The 21,132-nt window shown below is 56.2% G+C and overlaps 3 protein-coding genes and 1 long non-coding RNA gene across 6 annotated transcripts; 2 read left to right on the top strand and 2 right to left on the bottom strand.

The window, feature by feature from the left end:
- Positions 1-835: 835 nt before the first annotated feature.
- SSTR4 (somatostatin receptor 4) lies at positions 836-4,067 on the top strand. The gene is given in 3 exon segments (XM_030023211.2): positions 836-1,141; positions 1,554-2,141; positions 2,143-4,067. Coding segments are annotated over 2 exon segments (1,239 nt in total). The 5' UTR covers positions 836-1,141; positions 1,554-1,601; the 3' UTR covers positions 2,842-4,067.
- On the bottom strand, positions 3,963-7,550 carry THBD (thrombomodulin). The gene has a single exon (XM_030023210.1). It carries the CDS (start codon positions 7,348-7,350, stop codon positions 5,677-5,679), a length of 1,674 nt encoding a protein of 557 aa, XP_029879070.1. The 5' UTR covers positions 7,351-7,550; the 3' UTR covers positions 3,963-5,676.
- A 427-nt stretch (positions 7,551-7,977) lies between these two features.
- LOC115345051 lies at positions 7,978-13,300 on the top strand. Its single transcript, XR_003924704.2, has 3 exons — positions 7,978-8,772; positions 9,099-9,183; positions 10,207-13,300. It is a non-coding gene; the product is annotated as an uncharacterized LOC115345051 (long non-coding RNA).
- On the bottom strand, positions 9,302-20,403 carry CD93 (CD93 molecule). 3 transcript variants are annotated; one of them, XM_030023260.2, is made up of 3 exons: positions 19,769-20,403; positions 16,462-18,988; positions 9,302-9,395 (listed from the first exon to the last, which is right to left on the bottom strand). In XM_030023260.2, the coding sequence occupies exons 2-3, from the start codon at positions 18,168-18,170 to the stop codon at positions 9,317-9,319; spliced, it is 1,788 nt and encodes a 595-aa protein (XP_029879120.1). In that variant the 5' UTR covers positions 18,171-18,988; positions 19,769-20,403; the 3' UTR covers positions 9,302-9,316. The 3 variants fall into 3 exon arrangements, with proteins under 3 accessions (XP_029879120.1, XP_040981226.1, XP_040981225.1); XM_041125292.1 differs by lacking the exon at positions 9,302-9,395 and adding an exon at positions 13,393-14,646 and having other exon boundaries at positions 19,769-20,400; XM_041125291.1 differs by lacking the exons at positions 9,302-9,395; positions 19,769-20,403 and adding an exon at positions 13,393-15,697 and having other exon boundaries at positions 16,462-19,002.
- Positions 20,404-21,132: the final 729 nt, after the last annotated feature.

The raw sequence follows: 21,132 nt of genomic DNA, 5'->3' as shown, positions 1-21,132 counted from the left end.
GCCCCAGACCTGGGCTGTCACTGAGCTGAGCCGCTGCCGGTGATTTCTTGGCACAAAGATGTCCTTGGTCCCACTCACAAAAAAAACCCCAAACCTCAAACACAACGGTAGCTTAAAAAAAAAAAACCCAAAACCAACCAAACAAAAGAAAAGATGCAATCTCTGCCCCTTTTCACTCATTGCACCAAAAATTCAGTGCAGGTTTCGATTTGGGGTGGGATTTTTGGTGCATAACCGGTTTCGGGGCCAGGCTTGGGCTGGTCCTCACCCCCGCCGCCTCCCCGTCCCCAGGCTTTGGAGGCCCGGTGCTGCGGGACGCTCCTCTCCTACCAACGAAGTGGGGGGGGGGGGGGGGGGGGGGGGGAGGGGCCACCAACCAGCCGGGGGGCCCTGCCTGCGTCCCCCCGCCTTGCACCAGTTTTGGGGGGGTGGGGGATTGGCGGGGAAGGGCTGGGCAGGGTGAAAGCGGGGATGCGCGGGAGGGATGCAGGAGCGAGCGCGGGGGGGGGGGGGGGGGCGGGCTGCCGGCAGTCGCCAGGGCAACCTGCCTCCATCTCCTGCCTTGCCCGGGCGGGGACACCCCGCCGGTCCCCGGAGGGACCCGCCGGTGCGAGGGGGATGCGAAGGCGGGGTGCGCAGGGGGGGGGGGGGCCCGTCCCTCCCGCCCCTCCGCGACGCCCGGACTGCAGCATCCCGCCCGCCCGCCCGCCGCAGTGCCCGCAGCACCGGGAACGGGCCGGGCCGGCCGGAGGGCTCCGGAGGACGGTGTGTCCCCTCGCCGTGGCGACAGCCAGCAGAACGCCGCACAGCTAAGGGAGGAGGGGGAAGGGTACGTCTGCTGCTTGATTTTCAACCGGAAAGCGGAGAGCGTAAACCTGAAACTTGGATTTATTTTTAACGGGGAAGCTGATTTTGGTGGCATAGGTGATGGGGGTGAGGGAGAACAGCCTGGATTCCCGTCCGGCGAGCGTGGTCTGTCTTTCACTTTAAAAGGTCCGGATCCTTCTGGTCATCTGATTCAGGTCAAGCAGGACTTTGCGTTGCCAACAGCCTGCGGATCCCACCGGAGCGGCTCCCCGCGTCTGCCGCCGCCCCCCGGGAGGGAGGTGGGATGCTCTTTCAGTCCCTGGAGGATTGAGAGGTAAAATAGCTCCAGCTCGGTTTCTCCTTCCGTTTGCTTTCCCGGCAGGGGTTAATGAAACCACTGAGATTCGTGGAGGTTCGTTAAGGCGCATGGCGACATTGATTCCCAGGCCACCCCATGGGTTTGCCGCCGTGCCCCCGCGCATGGTTAATGCGCGCCCCACGCCTACGGCCCCCGAGACCCCAAAAGGCCGGGATGCTCCTGCCTGGAGAGCGATGCTGCTGCCCTGAGGAGTGACGTGAAGGTGCCCGGGCAGGGAGGGGGGTGGGTGCAGGGAGCAGGGGGCCCTCGGCCGGATCTGCCCGACACATGGCCGTGATCCAAGGGGAAAGGCAGGGGAGCGTGCTTTGCATCTGCTGCACGCCGCAGCTCTCATCCCCTTCTCTCTCTGCCCGCGCCCTGCCCGCAGGCTGGCCCCTGTCCCCGGCGGTGTCCCGTCCATGGACCACCTCCCAGCATGAGCGCCGACGCTGAGCAGCTCCCGGCAGGGGCCCAGGTGGCCAGCGTGCCCCTCTGGACAGTATCCAGCTGGGCCGCCTCCGAGGTGCCCCCCAACACCAGCGCGGCTGCGGGGGAGGCCGGCCGGCAGCAGGGGCAGGCGGAGTGGGGCGGCAAGGCGGGCGAGATCGCGGGCATGGTGGTGATCCAGTGCATCTACGCCCTGGTGTGCCTGCTGGGGCTGCTGGGCAACTCCCTGGTGATCTTCGTCATCCTGCGCTACGCCAAGATGAAGACGGCCACCAACATCTACCTGCTCAACCTGGCCATCGCCGACGAACTCTTCATGCTCAGCATCCCGTTCGTGGCCACGTCGGCCGCCCTGCACCACTGGCCCTTCGGCCGGGCCCTGTGCCGCACCGTGCTGGGCGTCGACGGGCTCAACATGTTCACCAGCGTCTTCTGCTTGACCGTCCTCAGCCTGGACCGCTACATCGCGGTGGTGCACCCGCTGCGGGCAGCCACCTACCGCCGTCCTCGGGTGGCCAAGATGGTCAACGGGGGGGGTGTGGCTCCTCTCCTTGCTGGTGGCTTCGCCCATCCCCATCTTCGCCGGCACGGCAACCACCCGCGATGGCCAAGCGGTGGCCTGCAACCTCCTGTGGCCGAGCCCGGCCTGGTCGGCCGCTTTTGTGGTCTACACCACCTTGCTGGGCTTCTTGCTGCCGGTGTTGGCCATGGGGCTGTGCTACCTGCTGATCGTGGGCAAGATGCGGGCGGTGGCACAGCGGGTGGGCTGGCAGCAGCGCCGGCGCTCCGAGGGCAAGTTGACGCGCCTGGTGCTGATGGTGGTCGCCATGTTCGTGGTCTGCTGGATGCCCTTCTACGTGGTGCAGCTGGTCAACCTCCTGCTGCCCGGCCGCCTGGATGCCACCGTCAACAACGCCTCCCTCATCCTCAGCTACTCCAACAGCTGCGCCAACCCCATCCTCTACGGCTTCCTCTCCGAAAATTTCCGGCACTCCTTCCACGGCGTGCTGCGCCGCTGCCTCGACGCCAGCCTCTGCTGCTGCCACGCCGGGGAGGGGGCTGCCGAGGAGGAGGAGGAGGAAGAGCCCCTCGACTACTGCACCGCTCCCCGGGGGGACGACAAGGGCAAGGGCTGCATGTGTCCGCCCCTGCCCTGCCAGCAGGAGCCCGTGCACCCTGAGCCCTGCTGCAAGTCCGGACCCCTCCTCACAAAGACCACTGCCTTCTAGGGTGCCCCCGGATGGGCATCTCTACCAGGCACGGGCAAAGGGGACCCCGGCCGGAGAGGGGACAGACCACCATGCCCTGGGCTGCCGGTCCTCGCTTGTGCTGTGCAGTTCAACAAAATAAAAAGCCATAAGACTGGCCTGTGATACAGTTAGTTACATCGACTGAGTAATTATTGCCGTTACCTTTGGCAGCGAGGAGCCTCTGCTGGGATCAGGGACGGTGAGGATTTCAAAATGCATTAGTGAACAGCGACTAGCCGCAGGGCAGGTGCCCCTCCGGAATAATAAAACACGACCTCTCCCATTCCCTCCCAAGACGTGCTCTGAAAGATGGAGAAAAGTCCTAAAACCCATCAGCCCCGCTACGCCTATAGCGGAGTGAGGGGTTAGGACCGGACTGGACTTCTGCATCAGCTCTACAAGGCGTTGAGAGCACAGAATCAACATGACCCCCCCTTTGGGTTCCTCTTATGTAAAAACCAAAGGGGGTTCTGAACGACTGAGATCAGAGCTCGAGACTACGCAAACTGAACCTCGGCAGGTGCCAGGGAGTCCCAGACCTCCCTTCAGCTAATGGGAAAAGGAAAAAAAACATAGGTCCCGCCAATAAACTCCCCACCCCACCCCCCGAAATTCCCAGGCAGAGGGATTTTAGCACAGACAGGACCAAAATCGTATTTTCCACAAGAAAACCCAGGAGAACCGAATCCCACTCTCCTTGCCACAGGAAAACATCACCTCTAAGTGGTACTTGAAACACATACCCACAGCAACTTCAGCTGAGGAACAGCACTGGGGCTACACCGCCTTGGCCGCACTGAGGTAGCATTAAATTAGCCATTTCCAGCTTATTTGGTTTTAACTTTGTCCTTTTAATGTTATTCTTGTTCTCCATTATTTATGGCTCATTCCTTCTATTTTAATCACACTGGTGAAATAACCGGCAGGGCAATCTTTTCAGCCTGATGCTCCGTTAAGAGCCCACAGCTCCTTGGGGTTTTTTTTGCTCCAGTGGGGTTTGTGACTTCTGGAGCTCTGGCTGCAAGACGGGCCGGTGCTCAGTGGGGAAAAACTGTCCTTTTAGGGAAGGGGAGAAAGAATATTTCATTAGCAGCTTTCTATAAACCAGACTGTAAAAGCTTTATTGGTCTACACACAAAATCACCATGTGATTGTGCATTGCGTAGGGTATATTTCCAATAAATAAATAAGTATTTACAAATGTGCCGGGTGTATAAAACAGTGGGTTGAACCATTTACATTAGGAAAGCTACGGTTCATACAACGCATATCTTTTTATTTTCCTTGGAGGCTGCAACGTAGCTCTATCGTATTGGGGCGGGGAGGGGGGAAATGCCGCGTGATAGCAAGCTCACTTAGCACGTAAGGGGGGGCATGTGGGGGGACACAAGCCCCCGAGTTCTGCAGCCCCTCTGCAGCATCCAGCCCTCCCAAGTTCTGACCCCAGGATTGCAAAACTTCCCACGGGAAAGCCAAGCGCTCCTGCAGGCTGATATTTCATGGGCATAAAGCTGTCAGCACCCGCTCCGCCGCTCGCCCCGTGCCCGCACCAACAGCCGCCGGCTTCATCCCACCACGGCTGCCGGAGCAGGACCCCCTGGCCCCGCCAGCTCTGCCCGGCAGCGTGCTGTTTTTGCAGAGCTGCCCCTTGTCTCCCCGCCGAGGGATGGAGCTGGAAAAACACATAAAATACTTTTCCAGATTTCCCCCCAATCCGTGGCTGGAAAGTAAGCTGCGGGCCGGATCGTGCCCCCCCGGGAAAGTTTTGCCGCAAGCTTCAACATGGATTAGACTCAGCCCTGGACAAGATTAAAGGAAAAACAGGAAAAAACGGTTAGGCGGGCTTGAGAAAAAAAAAAGACCCAAAGATTTTAACCCAACAATGGCAGAAAATCGTGGAAGAAATTGTGAGGAACACGAGGCTCCCTAGCGCTCCGAAAGACCTTTCCTACCATGGACAAAATTACGCTGGCCTTCTCGGTAACCCCATTTAACCTCTGCGCCCCCAAAAAAAGCCCTGAAATGGTACAAGGGAATAGAAATTGGGCATTTTAGCCCTCACATGGTGATGCTTCAGCAGGGTCCCCACTGTCACTAGTGATTTTAAGTGAAAAGTGCTCAGCTGCCAGAGGTGAGAGGCAAAAGATGGGGTGGGAGGGGGGAACAAAAACTGAGATTTCTGCCGCTGAGGCAGAGGGGGGCAGAGGAGCGAGGCAAAGTGCTGACCATGAGATCTTTGCTCCTTCTTCCATCACCCAACAGTTTAAAAAAACCCTAAACTGAACCCAGACAAAGGCAGGAGCATCCCAGCTTGTCGCCACCCCGGGAAAACCATCATCTCCAGCCCAGCGGCACAATTCCCGGCCGACAGGAGGGGGACTTTTTGGGGCCAGGCGACCTTCCGCAGTCTGCGACGACTCGGCCAGCTGCGGCAGGTGTGCTCCTGTCCTGTGGTTGATGAGGATTTAAACAGTCAGTGCCAGAGACATCCCTCCTGTAACACACACACACAGTTTTTCCTTGAAGCCCCCCCCCCCGACCGCTGGCTTGGGAAAAGGAAAGCCGAACGCCCGCTGCTGCCTGCGAAGGGAGCCGAAAGGGAGCAGCACTCCGTGTCTTCCACTTTCCTCGCTCTCTGGCGCGAGTATTGCAAGAGCCGATTGGAAAGCAGTGAGTATTTTTGGAAGGGGGGGTGATCACAGCTTTTCCCGGATTTTCTTCATCATTAAAAAACTGCGGGGGCAAGGCAGGGGAGGGGGGAGTAAATGTTACCCAGCTCCGTCCACCTCCGTCTCTCCATCCTGCCCGGTCTCCCTACAGTTTCTGGCCAGAGGCAGCACACCCCGAGGCGACCGGCTGAAGTCCCATCTCCTTTTCGTGGGGGCCGCCGCACTTGTAATCCATGGTGGCGGGGGTCCTGCAGCGCTTCTTCGCCAGGTGGTACCCCAGGGCCAGCAGGGTCAGGGCCGCGGAGAGGGCACCCACGGCGATGCCCACCAGCACGCCGGGGTGGAGGTGCTCTGCCTTCGGTGGGGTCTGGCTGGGGACGGGCACCTGGGTAGAGGGCCCAAAATCCCCCGAGTAGGCTCCCTCCCCGTCCTCCTCCAGGATTTTCACGCAGTGGTTCTTGTCGAGGAGCCGGTAGCCGGCGTGGCAGTGGCACTCGTAGCCGCCGGGGTGGTTGGTGCAGTTGTGTTGGCAGAAGTTCATGTCGCACTCATCGATGTCCACGCAGACGTGCCCGCTGTCGGCATCGCTGTCCAGCAAGAAGCCGTCGGGGCATTCGCAGGACAGGGTGTGCGGGTCGCACTCGGCCGGGCACTGGCTGCGGTTGCAGTAGAGCTGGCAGCGGGTGGGCGCCTGCGGGTTGACGGCGTAGCCGGGGTAGCAGCTGCAGCGGTACCCGTCGGGCACGTCCTCGCATTGCTGCTCGCAGGGCGCCTCGTAGCAGCGGGAGACGGGCCGGCAGCGCCCGTTCAGCATCTCGTAGCCTTGGTGGCAGTGGCACTCGAAGCCGCCCTCGGTGTTGACGCAGACCTGTTCGCACAGCCTCGGCACCACGGCGCAGTCGTCGTCGTCCTCGCAGCTGCTGCCGTCGGCGGCCAGCCGGTAGCCCGAATCGCACATGCAGACGAAGGTGGTACCGGTGACGACGCAGTGATGCTGGCAGGGCGCGCCGGCGCAGGGCGAGCTGCAGCCGCGGCCGTCGGGGGCCAGCACCTTGCCGTCGGGGCAGGAGCAGGCCGGCCGGCCGCCCTCCTCGCCGCAAGCCCCCTCGCAGCCCCCGTTAGCCAGGCGGCAGGGCCAAGCTCCCGGCGCGGCGCGGCCCCAGCGCAGCCCCCCGCTTCCCCCTTCCTCGTCGCAGCGCAGCTCCAGCCCCACGGCCGGGATGACGGCGGAGCTGCGGGGCGGCAGAGCCAGAAAGTCCCCGCCGCGGGCTCCGAAGGGGGTGGCGTAGGTGACGGGCAGCCCCTCGGCGGCAGGCAGGCGAGGGCAGCTGCCCGCGTAGTTGTACTCGCAGAGGAAGCCGTCGGCCGGCGCTTCGCAACGCCGCTCCTCCCAGCGCAGCTCCCGCGACACGGTCACGCAGAGCTCCCCGCACCGCCGCCCCGACGGCGCCCAGTTGGAGTAGTCGGTGCGGCGATCGCCCGTCACCCACTGGAAGCCGCGGAGGCGCTGGGCCGGATCGGTGCAGGAAAGGGGCAGGCGCAGCCCCAGCCACAGCCTCCCGCTGCGGTTCTGGAGCAGCAGGGCGATGGCGTCCTCCGCCACCGTGGACCGGACGGTCATCAGGTGCCCGCCGCCTCGCTCGCACGCCGCGCCGGCCTCCGCGAAGGACCGCGGCGCCCAGAAGATGCCGAAGCAGTCGTGCTCCAGGCACTGCGCTCCCGAGGGGGCGGCCGGCTCCGCGTCCCGCTCCGGTTCCCCCCCGAGCCCCAGCCCCAGCCCGGCCAGCAGCAGCGGCAGCGGCAGCGGGAGCCGCCGCATGGCGGGCGGCGGAGGGGCCGGCCGGCGCCGCAAATCTCTGGCATACCGTCTGCCCGCCCGCCCGCCGGATTTATAGGCTCTCCGGCCCTCCCCGCCGCCCGCCGCAGGAAGGAAGCGTCTCCGGGGACGGGCCGCCGCCGCCGCCGTGCGGAGTGATTGCGGCAGGGGCGGCCCCGGCGGCGGGTAAATCCCGGCCGCGGGGCGGGGGCTTCTGCCGGGGGGCAGCCGTCCGGCCGGTGTTCCCCCCCTCCGCCGCCCAGCCGTCGTGTCCCGTCCCCCCCCACCTCCGCCCCGGCTTCTGCCGGCTCCTCCCCGCCGAGCCGGGAACCGGGCCCGCCCGGGGCCGGGGAGGGGGCGGAGGTGCGAGCGGTACCGGGGTGGTGGGGGGCACCTGCGGCAGCCTGGGGACGCGGGCTTAGGGGCTGAGCAGGGCCGGGAAAAAGAAGTTTTCTCCTTGCGCCTAGGGATGGAGGGCCAGCCGCTCGCTGAAGGGCACCTCAGGAGGGAAATCGGCCCATCGGAACCCCGCCGGGTTCCTCACCCCGCTCGTAAGGGCTGCCCGCCTCGGTGCAGCGTCGGCTTCGCTGCGGTCGGCACCATCCCAAAGCCCGCCTGGCCCCCGAAGCCGACGCGAGAGAGTGATGGCAGCAGCGCCGCCGGCAGCCCCCCCTAGCCGTCCCCGCTCGGGACGCCCCATCAGGGCCCGATCGATGGCCTGCTGGTCCCTTCCAGCCTAACCGCCGCGGCTCATCCACTGCCCCTCTGAGCTTCAGTGTCCCAATCTCACGTCAATCCTTTCTGCCTCCTCCGAGGGAGGCCACCACTCTGCAGCAGACCACACAGGACCACCAGATACCTTTGCACCCTCAAGGTAGCCAGGATCAGGGGGATCAGGATCAGGATCAGCATCAGAGGCTCTAGGGTGGGTGGCCGTGCCTGCCTGCCCCTTGGCCGCTTCCCAACGCTTGCCCTTCTCCAGGGTTGAGGCAGGGTCCCCAAGAGATGGTGGCACAGCGCAGGGGTGATGTCTACTGCTGGCGGTAGGTGGCATGTGGTTGGGAGGCCGCAGTGGGCACGCACGCTGCCGGGAAGAGGACCTCTGCCACTCCAGACCGAAGACCTGTAGTGGCCGCACCTCCCCGTGATCAGTTGCGCATTAAAGATGCGCTAGAGTGAAGGCAGGGGTCAGGCTGCCAGCCCTTCCAGGACAAAGTCAGACTTCAAAGAAAAAAACTGTGGGTTTTTCAAAGAGGAAAGAAATTCTGAGACGTCCCCAGGGATTTACTGATTTTTGTTTTAGCAGTGAGGGACTTGGGAGAGCCCTTCCCTGTGCTTGAAGGACGCGGTGTTAACAGCGACGAACGCCCATCTCTGTGTGCCTCGCGATTTGCAGCCCAGCAAAGCAGTCCCAGAGGATTTGAGGTAAGATGGGACACCAGGAAAAAACGTGGCTTTGCAAATCAGCCCCCAGTTGTGCGTATAAACAGGGCTGGCACGGCCTTGCTCTTGAAATTAGAGAAAATCAGCGTGGAGAGGCCGGCAGCGCGCTGCGCCCGGCTTCGGGACTGCGTCCTGGCTCCTACACTGCCCGAGAGCTGGGGCTGAGCCCCGCGAGAGGGGTCCCATCCCTGGTGCCCCTTCCCGGCCGGGGGGGACTCATCCCCCGGGTGCCGGCTCCCCTTCCTCACGGGTGCCTCTGCTGCTGTTTTCTGAACAGCTGTACCCTTTCCGTGGTTTTATCTTTGCAGGAGCCGCCTCTGCTGTCAGAACATAGCCAAGAGCAAAATAAAAATGAAAAGCAAACATCCAAAGCTTCGCCACTCAAAGGAAAGGGTATTTGACCCTTTTTTTTTTTCAATTTTGAGAGCAGTGGTTTTACCGTAAGACTCAGTCACTGCAATTAGCCCTTGGGATCCCCTGCGGAGAAGCAAATCCATACTTCCTTGCTTCACTCATTGCAAGGAGGTTACTTTATTAAACTCTTATGGTTTGTCTTGTCCTCTTCCAGCCCTGTGTGGTTTGTGTAGCTCACGCGAGGCTGTGGGCTGTGGAGAAAAGGAAAGATGGAGAAAAGAGGAATGATAATCCTTAATAACAGTTTAAAAAACAAATCACCAAAAAAGCTGTGCTGTTTGGTAGCTGCAAAGGTAGCCTGATGGAAATGGGAGCAGAGGAGCTCATGCTCTTTATCAGACCCCTTTCCCCCTGCCTGTCTTCAGCCTCTTCCACACCTTCCATTGCCTCTCTGGTAAGGGGAATATCAAGGAAATGCCATTTTCTGCTCAGACTGCAGGAGGAGCAATGGGGAGCTCAGATCTTGGCCTACAGAGCATTCAAAGCTATCATTTCTCCCCCTTGAAAATTTCAGCTCAGTCACCTACACGGGAAATCGATGTCTGGGTTTTAATTTCGTTGGCCGGGATGTTCCCCGAGCAGAAAGGCCGGCTGGGGTACAGCGCAGGGCAGGTTCGTTTTTTCCACTAATGAAGCCCAGGGCAAGGGCTGGGCTCAGGCCAGGGTTCCCTAATCTCAACCCAAAGCCATCATCTTCTCCTCGTGACACATGTCCTGTAAGTCTGATCTGCCGTTCCTCTGACCTCGGGGAAGGAGGGACAAATTAGTGGATATGGGCGAGCTTGCAATGGTGCCAGTCACTTCCTGGATAAAATAATTCACCCAAGAAGAGCTCAGTTGCTCTTCATCGCCACAAGATGTGTAAATGGGATAATTGCCAGAAGTTTCCCAGAGGGCTTGGTAACGCCAGCCTTTCCTTGCTTTAGTAAAACCTGTTGTTTCCCCAGTTTTCATTTCATTTTTTTAACTTCTGGTGGTCTTTTTCTCTTTTTCTGTTTTCAGAAGCAAAACAGCAAAATAAGGGGGGAAAGGTCAGGGCAAACAACGGAAAAAGAAAGAACACAGAATGTAATGGGTGGAAAAGAAAAAAAAAGCCAGTAGATTTCTGTTCTTTTTTTTTTTTAAGTAATTATAAAAACAGTTTAAAATTTCCTTTTCAAGGCTGCATAATGAGAAATATTTTGACAATTTCCAGGAAAAAATATAGTACTCCCCAAACAATGATTTCTCAGATTATTGCGCTGGTGTCCTTGCCCTGCCGACAACAGTTTGCAGGGTTGATCTTGCCAGTAGAAGGGAAAGATAATCAGGGCAGGAGAAACGAGATTAATCATGTTTTAATAACTTTTTTATTCCAATGATCTTTTCCCTCGGTTGCCTCAAGGCATGACAGGCGTTGGCCGATGTGGCCCTGACGGGCTGACTCACAGATACAGAAATGCCCTTCCTGCTGACATACTGCTTTTCCTTTATAAAAGCTGATTAATCATGCTCCTCTGCAATGCAAAGTTATTGCAAGACATTACCGGCTGGCCGCTGCGATAACAGGAGGGAGACCTTTCACTTTACTTGAGTCTGACTCATCTGAAATGTCATTGTCATCCTTCAGCCAGAGGAATGCTGATAGAGGGTATTTTGAATATTTCTTTTGACCTGTGGTTATGGGGCGGGGGGTGTGTCACGGATTTTCTTTGCTTGTTTGTTGGATTTTGGAAATGAGGTTCCTAATGTCAGAATGCTGACAATTATACACAATTTAATATAAGGTAATATAATGTAATATAATATAATATATTATAATATAACATAGTTGATATAGTTAATATAATAAATATAACAAATATAATATAATATAAATAACAATATAATCTTAAATTGTTATGTCAAGATTTAAAAAAAATTAAAAGCAGACCATTAAGTAGCATATAGGTCCTTTCCCATCTACACACGATCTGCGTGTGATCCCACTTGGGATCATTAAAACTGCTCAGGGCTGCCTTCTCCCTGATTTGGGCGATCTGCTTGGGGTTTTGTGGTGTCCACCGGCTGCGTACGACAGCAAGTAATGGCAGCGCCAGACAAATAAATACATCCAAAAATAAGACTTAATGCCCGGCCAAGCACCCAGGCAAGGTAGGGACCTGCAAGTGGGGGGTTGCTGCACAGCCGCACACAGGATGCTTAATTGGCTGCATATTAATTAAGAGCACTACTTAGGGCGGTTTTGCCTGGAGCGAGCTTTGTTTGCAATGGCTTTGGAGAAGGCAGGGCTGGGGAGGTCACGCCAGGTGGTGAGTGAGTCTTCTTTCTTGTTAAAACTGGGAAAATGAGTTTTCTCCACAGGTGCCCTCATATCTCCATGGTCTGTTACAGCCACAAGTTTCAGTCCAGGTACAGAAAATACACTTGAGGGTAGTGGTAGGGCTGAGCTAGGTCCTGCAAGCATGCCTGGTACTTTTTTTCCTCTGGCTCATAGTTTTCTGTGAATTCTTGGACTACAACCAGGGAAACCAGCCGGTGCCGTTTCCCACAGGGCTTAAGCCTCCTTAGGCTGGGAGTTTGCGATATCTGGCATGGCAAGTGTGTGACTTCTCCTCCTACCATCACCTTCACCTGGCGCCCTGCCTTTACACCCTGTCCCACCCCTCTGCCCCTGCCCCAAGCCAGCGCGGCTGAATTAATTGGCATTTTCTGTACGTGATGGCTCACATGTAGCTCTATTTACAGGGGATGGACCTTGTCAGGACCCCAGCAGGGAAAATATTGGAAATTTTGCTTATTTAGGGGCATTAGACTCTTATCCTTCTCCATGAGCTTCCTGTTGAGCCTTGCAACGTCTCCGAGACATGCACTTGCCCAGCAGCTTGAGGGACCTGGGTTTTCCCTTAGGAAAGCCAAAGGATCTTCCCTCTGCCTCAGGCTGGTTTTTCCACGTTGTCACCGCCACTGCTCCAATCTGCTCGGCGAGGCGTGAACTTCGCTTAGCGGCCTTGAAAGGGCTCAGGAGAACCAAATGCCAAGAAATATTTAAAAGATAAAAATAATAAAAAGAGGAAATGAGCAGACATTTAAAGCATTTGTTTTTCCAGTGGCTGAGTCTTTGTGGGATTTGAAGGAAGGAGTGTGGTATTTTGTAGATTATATTTTAACATTAGTCAGTACCTTTTCTCTGAATTCTTCTGGTGGATGCCGTTTACTTGCTGCACCTTTCCCAGAAATGGGGAAAAATTATATCCCCGGGGGTGGCTGAATTACTACGTTGCGCTCCTTCGCTTTGGTTTATCAGGTTAGCCGTGAGGCTCTTGCAGGGGGAACTCCGTCCAACGTGCCCCAACCTCAGCAGGGCAAAATAAATAGGATTAGGGGTAACAGCAGGCTGGCTGTCTCTCACCATGCTCTGGCTAGGAGCAATGTTCCTGCTAAAAGAGAACCGTCGTCCCACCCTTGGCAGCTCCTTGTGCTCGACGGGGACCCCCCTGCTCCCTGCACGGACATTGCCAGCAAATGTTGCATGGCCGGTACCTTATCCCCATGGGTGCTTTCCAGGGCAGGCAGAACAACTCTGGGAATGCTCTTTGTAGTTTGATGCGTGGAGGCACCAAACATCCATCATGAGGTGTAGTGTCCTTTTTTTTTTGTTTTCTTGTTTTGAAACACAATTTAAGGCAAATGTTAATGACTGATAAAACACCACATGAATGCCATTACAGACATGGGTGATACGAGTGGGGTTTTGTGTCCTTGAGGTTTTTTCCCCCATCTTTGTGATCTTTTAAGGACGGCCTTTCTTTGGTGGTGCATGTCGTGGAGGCAGCTCTAGCCACCGGCAATCCCACAGTTTGAATTCATCGAGTGACTTCTGTGCCTGGTTGCTGCCCAGAGCCAGAAAAGCAGATCTCTGCCCTCACACAGAGCGACGCTGAAATCAGCGGGATTGCTCGTGGGCTTAGGACCTTGCTCGTGGGCTTAGGACCTTGCTCATGGGCTTAGGATCCAACCGAGATCATGCCAGTGCCCCTACCCCATGGCCTTGGTAGATATGGAGTGAATGGCCCTCGCTCAGGCAGCAGTGCCTACGAAAGGCTGAGACCCCACTGACTTCACTACACGCAGGATGAGCACCGATAGAGCATTTGTTAGCACCGTCCACCACTGTAGGTAATGCAAGGATTACATGTACCAAATCAATAGGTTTTGATATCGTATATGTTTATTAAAAACCACTGAAGACGCATTCTGTTTAGATTTTATTGGTGTTTCATCAGAAAAGCAACATACAGTGTTACTCAACGTGTGGGATAACCTTATTCTTTTAGTCGAAGGTAACCGCAAGGCTGTGGTTCTGTGCCATTGCCGTGCATATGACAAAGTAAAATCCAGTCCTGACGTGCCATTTCTGCAAAGGATGAGGCGTGTCTTAATTCTGGACCGTAAAAATATAACACTTACTTCATTACAAACCAGTTGATATGTACAAAGCATTTCAGACATGTCAGCTAGCCCGTCCTGCCATGGTGACAGCAGGACAGTTATAGGTCTTGCTTATAATGGCACCTCATTGATACGGCGGGAACGGGGAGCAGAGGTAGCTGCCCTGGGCACCGTGGTAAAACCCCCTTGGGCCAGGATGAACATCCCGTCTCCTCTGACTGTAAGACGGGGTACCAAACTATCTGGTCCCATTCCTGTTTGCTTTAGCCCATGGGATTCACCGGGCCCTAGATAACTCCCTAACAAGGATGCAGATCAAAATGTTCCTGCTAGGTTCATGGCAGGAAGAAAGGGAGACATGAGATTATCCAGGTCTAATTGCACCAGTGTGAAGGATGCTACATCAGCAAATATTCTACCAGAGAGAACCCAAACTAAACCTAGACACAAATTAGTGTCTTTCCCAGGCTGGACCCACTGCCACACTCCATTGGTAATATAGTACGCATACTGGAATACACAAAGGTCGTAACAGAGATCAGGATTATAGGTTTTACTGAGGAATTTCTGGAATAAGTAACACCTCTCAGATTTGTACCAGCTCTGAGCCCACGCTTATGCTTCCTTTTCCCTTTTTCATAGTGGAATAAGCGTTATATACAATGATTAATTGATACCTTAACTGAAGAATAAGGCAGAACCACTCCTGAGACATTAATGTGTGGAAAATGCCTCTGCTTTTGATAAAGCAAACCAAGTAGTCCCTGCAATGCAAGGCACGTCGCTGTGACTCGCTTTTCCCCATACAGACCCCGAGTCAGCATAGCCCGACAGCGCAGGCATAATTTTATGTATGTAGGTTGTCCCGCTGTTTTCAGTAGGATTATTCGTTTGCTTAATTTATTCATATATTCAGAGTGCTTTGCTGGCTCGTCATAACACAGACAGGGTATGAATTTTCTGCGGGACTTCCAAGAATGCCGCTGCTGCATTCACTGCTTCTCCCAGCCACTGTGCGGAGAAAAGGAAGCATGGACAGAACAGTAAAAACACTTCTATCAGCTACATCGGCCTCTGTTGTTTTGTTTGGTTTTGTTATTTTTTTTTTAATTTTACAATGGAGAAATGAAGACAAAAAAAAACAGCAGGAAAGGGTTTTCCTCCACACATGGAAGAACAGGATGCAGGTCGCTGCCTACAGCAAACTCCTTTGTGTTCAGTTCCCATTTCTGTAGCAATTAAGCCTCAAGTATACAATAAAACCAGCAGAAACTTCAGGAAACTTATGTGCCATTCAAATCACATGCCTGTTCTTTTCTAGCACCTTTTTACCTTGGAGAGCATGGATAAATAATGAAGCTGGCACTGCTTGATGGGAAGCAGGAATGGCCCCTGTGCCCCTCAGTTTTTGGGGGAGGATTCCCACTGAAACAGCTCAGAGAGGCTTCATTGTCAGGAGTGGCCGAGTATAAGCAGCTCTCTGAAGTTAGGTACCTGGGGAAGACTGGGTAACAATTTGCCCTGAGAAAGCAGTTGCTTTGAAGCGGGGTTAAAAGTTTTGTACATAATAATTAGCAAATATACAACATCCAGTGTATTCTTTACAGGGGGAGGAATGGAAAATGCACTCAGCCTGGACTCCCAGCAGCTGGGAAGGGGTCCTGCCCCAAAAGTATGATCCAACAGGAGAAGTCTGGTCTCTCATGCAGCTGCATTTGAAGGAGAGCATTGTTTTCTGTATTTTGCAAGTGGTTTTAAACTGAATACACCAGAAACGGGTAGGTGGCTTTTCTAAACATAGTTTTTCATACCTTTTTACCATATATTCTCTGCCTTGGTCCCTTGCCTACAAGGCTGGGTCGCACAGATTTCCCCATGCTGTGCACCTCCTGGGTCAAGGTCTCGCCCTTCCGGGGCTCGATGCCTTGGGGGAAGCATCGCTGTCTCACTGCTCCAAACCCAGGGCAATCGCACAGGCTCCCGCACAGGTCTAGGGAGCTGCAGGGATGGTATAGCTCCACTAACCTTTCGGTGTCTGCTCCCCTGGAAGAGCTCTCTGCTGCTGTAGTTTTAAAAAGGTTTATTCGGTTACCTCTGATGTGACTTTTTTCTAAAAAAAAACCCAAAACCCAAACCAAACCAACATTGAAAAAAAAGCCCCGCTTGTGGCTGCAGAGACCAGTTCTTGCCCTGGTGAAACACACAAGTATTTCAAACCCATTTCAATGAGAACAAGGCAAAACCAAGGGTTGAATGCAGGCTGTATGCTGCCAGGCAGGCGAGGGGGGGGACTAGCATTGCTTTGGGGATGGCAGAGAATTGGGAGGGCTGCGGGAAAAGGGCAGGGAAGCTGCTGCTTTTGCAGGTTGGCATTTCAAATACAGGTAGGGGAGGCCAAATGAGAAAGGAACTTAATTGTTTTCCTGTAGGAAGACAAATCAATACTTATAATTTGCTATTTTTAAGCACAGTGAGGTTCTGCAGAGCTGAGGAGCAGCCCCGGCAGGTGACTTCAACCCCATCCCTTCCCAACCTTGCAGCACTGTCCCTGTTAACCCTTTCCTCTGAGGAGCGGTGGCTGGTTTATAAACCGCAGGACAGATTTGGGCTGCCGTCCCACCCAGCACCGAGACCTGCCTTTGCGGGGGTGGGGGGGATCAGCTCCCGCTTTGCAAGGAACTCCAGGACAGGCTCTTGGACATGCAAAACCATGTTGAACAGACAGCATCACACCCCCCCTCCCGTTTATTTTTCTTTTTAATTTGCAGAAGTGCTCTCTGCCGCTCAAGGCTCTGCCTCCCCCCTCGCTGCCCCGGGTGCCGTTACCTGCGCTCGCCGCCTGCCCCGCGGCTCTCCGGCTGCTCAGGCACCCAGCAGTAGTTGTCCGCCGCGCTTTTGGCCGGCTGCTTCTCCCGCTTGGCCGCCCTCCTCCTGCAGGCCAGCAGGGCCAGGGCAAAGGCCAGCAGCAGCAGAATGGCTACCAGGCTGCCCAGGATGTAGTAGAGGAGCAGCCTGGGGCCATCGGTGCTGTGCTCGGGGCCGGGTGCCGAAACTACCGCTGTGGGGGCCGGCGGCGTCGCCCTGACGGGGATGCCCGGGGTCTGGGGGATGCCCGCGGTCCATGGGGCACCCGTGGTCTGGAGGATGCCCGTGGTCCGCAGGGCGCCCGTGGTCCGTGGGATGCCCATGGTCCGCAGGGTGCTGTTGGGGGCCCCCGCGGGCTGCTCTCCAGCGGTGGGTGCGGCGCGGCAGCCATGTCCATCCTCCTCCGGGAGGAAGCCGGGCGGGCAGAGGCACTCGAAGCTGCCGGGCAGGTTGCGGCAGGGCCCGGGGCAGGGGTCCCGCAGGCACTCGTCCACGTCCAGGCAGGCATTGCCACTGCCGGGCTGGCGCTGGTAGCCGGGCCGGCAGGCGCAGTGGAAGGAGCCGGGGACGTTGAGGCAGAGCTGGGGGCAGACGCCGGGCGAGGCACACTCATCCTCGTCGAGGCAGTGGCGGCCGCCCGGCCCCGTCAGCCGGTAGCCGGGCCGGCAGAGGCAGAAGAAGCTGCCGGCCGTGTTGTGGCACTCGTGCTGGCAGGGCCTGTGCCGGCACTCATCCACGTCCAGGCAGCGGCGGCCGTCAGGCGCCAGGGCGTAGCCGGCCTCGCAGCCGCACTCGAAGCCGCTGGGCAGGGTCCGGCAGGTCCCCTGGCAGGGGTTGGGGTGGCAGGCGTCCTCAGGCAGGCAGGAGGCCATGTCAGGCGCTAGGACGTAGCCGGGATGGCAGGCGCAGCGCGGGGTCTCCCCCGGTGCCTCCAGGCAGCGATGCTGGCAGCCCCCGTTGCGGTGGGCGCAGGCGGTAGGGCAGAGGGGTCCGGGGGGGTGCCAGGCGAAGCCGCCCCCCTCCAGCGGCCCCTTGCAGACGGCGAAGGCCTGGCCCCCGCCCCCCTCGCAGTCGGCCTCCGCCAGCGTGCCGAAGGGGGCAGCCGCCAGCCGGGAGCTGCGCACCCCGAAGGGGGTGGTGTAGCCGACGCGGCCGGGCCCGGCCAGCGGCAGGGGTCCGCACATCCCCCGAAAGCTGAACTTGCAGAGGAAGGCGGTCAGCAGGGCCCGGCAGGGACGGTCAGCCCAGCCGGCGGTGCCGGCGGGCCCAGCCGGCCGCAAGCTGACGCAGCGGGAGGTGACGCAGGTGACGGCGGGCTCGGACAGCCAGGCCGAGTAGTTACCGGGCTCCCCGCCGGCCGCCCAGGTGAAGCCCCTCAGAGGTTCCTGCGGCTGGATGCACTGGCCCCGTGATAGAGACAGCCCGATCCAGGCCGGGCCCGGCCAGCCGGCCGCCGCCATCAGCTCCCGCAACCGCTGGGCCTCGTCGGGGCTGCGTACCGGGGCCAGGTTGCCGCCGTTGTGCCGGCAGCGTTCCTGGGCAGCGCTCCAGCCCAGCTCGGCCCGGTGCAGGGTGTAGCAGGCGGTGCCGGCGCAGACCACCTCGGCGTCCTCCCCACCGGATCCCCGAGCCAGCAAGAGCAGCAGCAGCAGCAGCCGGGCGATGGCCATCCCGCCGGCTGGACGGACGGAGGGGAGGATGGAGGGACTCGTCAGCCTCCGGCTCACATCCCCTCGTCCCGCCGAGCTCGCCCTACGTGCATCCTGTGTTCCCGGGTCTCCTATTTATCACCGGAGGCTACGGCTTCCTGTAGCGTGGTCTGGCTCGCCGATTGTTGGTGGCGGCCCGGGCGGTCGCCTCGTTGTCCTCCCCTTCCCCCCGGCGCAGCGGGCTCTTCGCTCCCATCCTAAAGCTTTGGCTGCGAAGGGGCTCACTGCGCTTCAGCTGGCGATGCTTTTCTGCGGGAGAAACTAGCCGGGTTCCTGCCTTTTTTTTTTTGTTTTCAAGGGCTTGATCTGCTCACTCACCCAGCCGAAGATTTTTCTAATCCCTAATAGGGCCTGATAGTTTTCAAGCATGTATTGCTAAAAGGGGGGAAAAAAAAACCCAACACAAATAAAAAGCCGTGGGATCCCTTGCTATCGGCCTCTAAAAGAAACTGAGTATTTGGCATGGTGTCTCATGCGCACGCTACATTTCCAGTGCATTTTTCCCCTTCTTCGTGCGCTTTAAATAGATGGACAAGCCCTGAAATAGGAGCTAGGTCGTGGGAAGGTCCAGGCTGCCAGGACAGAGCCAAGCTTGGCCGGTCCCTGATGCTGTCCAGAGCAAACCCTCCGTGTCGGGGGAAGCGCTGGCTAGACGCTGCCCCAGCATCATGCGGGTGAGGGCTGATGCTGTGATGCTCCGCGTTAATAACTCGCTAATCACTTGACCCCGATCCAGTGTAGTGCAGAGAATCAGCTGGCCTCGGCTGATGTTGGTGGCTCTGCAGAAAGCCATTAGAGAAAGGGCAAAGGCATTAATATAGCACAATGTAATGTTTAAACAAACACTAACATTGCAAAAGCCCCTAAAAGGGCTTGAAGCAACTTCTCTGCAACAGTGTTTTAGGATCCAAGAGCATTTTAGCAGCGTGATTGAAATTTAAATATTTTTCAATATTTAAATTAAATATTTACTGGTGCAGGATTTGCTTTGGTTGGTTATCCTTTTTCAGACCAGGCGATGCCAAGCAACACAGTGACTTCTCTTCTGCCCCAGCGCTGCAGCGGGTGTGCTCGCTGTTGGGTGCCGCAGCCACGCACGTAACCCGGCTGTGCACGTACGCAAACCAGCATTTTGCACATCTGAGCGCCTCCGGGCACATCCTGGTTTGGACCCATCTTTTTTTATTTTACTGTAAAGCTGTCCTTTTCAAGCGGATTCCTGCCCGCAGAGCAGAGTCTGCAGAGAGGTCAGGATGGTGACAGTGTTATAGAGGGTGAAGATTAATGGCGTGCCCCGAAGATGGGAGGACTGCGGGAGAGGCTCTCCAGACATGGTCCTCCTTGCACTTTCTGCTTGCTCTTTGGAGACCCTTGGATGAAGACAAGCGGGTAGAGCGGTTTGATGACACATGTTGTACACATGTCAAGTAACGTGGGGCAGTTTATTTGCACAGTCATCAGAATACATGGTAGTGCGAGGGGAGGGGATAGCAAATGAGCAAAAAGCTAATGAGTTTAAAAAAAGCTAATCCTGGTGCCCTTGCTGACAGTCCGCTCACCCTTCTGCATCCCCAGGATCTTCTGGAGCTACCCTCTTGCAGCAGCTAATTCAGACTTTAACCCCTTGACCTGCAAGTCTGTCTTATCTTTTCCTGCTTAGCAGGCATCTGTCATAACCATGAATTCACTGTTCATTCCAGTAATCTTCCTATTTGTTGATTTATCTGGGTTTTGTGTGCTGAGTTAGCTCAGTAACGTGGTAGTCAGTGACAGCAATCCAACCGGGGAACCGAAACAAGAAGCCCCCTTGTTCGCATACCCTAAATATAAGTTTCCAAAAATCCCAGTACTGAAGACTACAGATTTCTGTTGTCCTTCCCCAGACCTGTTTATGTACAGCGTTCCTGGAAGAGCCCTGGTCGCTGGGATGTCCTCTGGCCAGCAGCAGGGACTGGGGCTGGGGTTTGGGTCTTGGCACATCTGAAGGCTGCAAAGACCTTTGATGCAAAGGAGAAGGGGGTAGGAGCTGGAGACCCTTCACCAACCTCTCCTGTACCCTACAATTTGGCAAGCTACTGGATGGCACTGGCTTCACTAAAAAAAAAAGAGAAGCATCATTTGGGTGATGCGAGGTTGTCACTCCTCTCTGGGCTAAGACTAAGATGTAGGGAGTCACAGCTAATACTCTGAAACCAGAGCCTTTTGGGTAAGCTGCCACACTGAAAAAACTGTGTTGGGAGGAGAAAAATACTTTGATGCCATCTCAAATTGGTTTTACTCAGAATTTCCTACTGGAAGAAATGGGGGGAATTTTCTTTCGACTTGTACAAAATAAGAGAGCTCAACACAAAAGCATTTCCTTTCTGCTAAACCAGTACATGTCTTTGCTTTTATACAAACACTGCTAGTGTCTTCTCTTTCCAGCTGAAATGGTCAGACAAGCTGAGTGCTCAACTGACAATTTATTTCAGCAACCCAAACGAGCATTTTTTGTCCAACCAAGGTCCATGGACAAAAAATGGCCATTTCTAACTATAGCTCCTCTGGACATTTCCAAGCTGGGGTTATGGACAAAACCAAAAATACTTAAAAATAATTTCTAGGTGCATATCTAAGAGGTCATTCCAGCAGAGTAATTAATGAATTGCTGGTGATACCCTTCATTAGGATGTGTATGAGGTCTAATGAGGTAGAAGTCAGGGCTCCTGTCCCAGGGAAGAGAACTTCTTTTTCAAGACCGCGGTATCAGATCCTTTCCTTTGATTTGCAAGAATATAGCTAATAACTTTTTCCAGTGGCCTTTTTTCCCCCCCCCCCCAATAAAAGTTTGTATGTTCCTGCCAGAGCTGTTTACGGGCTGGTTACAATTTCACAGACAGGAACACACCCCCCCCACACACACCACTTTTTAGTGAGATCTTCA

The sequence above is a fragment of the Aquila chrysaetos genome, chromosome 8, assembly GCF_900496995.4.
Source record: "Aquila chrysaetos chrysaetos chromosome 8, bAquChr1.4, whole genome shotgun sequence".
In the NCBI taxonomy this organism is placed as follows: domain Eukaryota; kingdom Metazoa; phylum Chordata; class Aves; order Accipitriformes; family Accipitridae; genus Aquila; species Aquila chrysaetos.
Note: the sequence above shows the minus strand (reverse complement) of the source record. Positions and strands in the feature narration are given on the sequence as shown.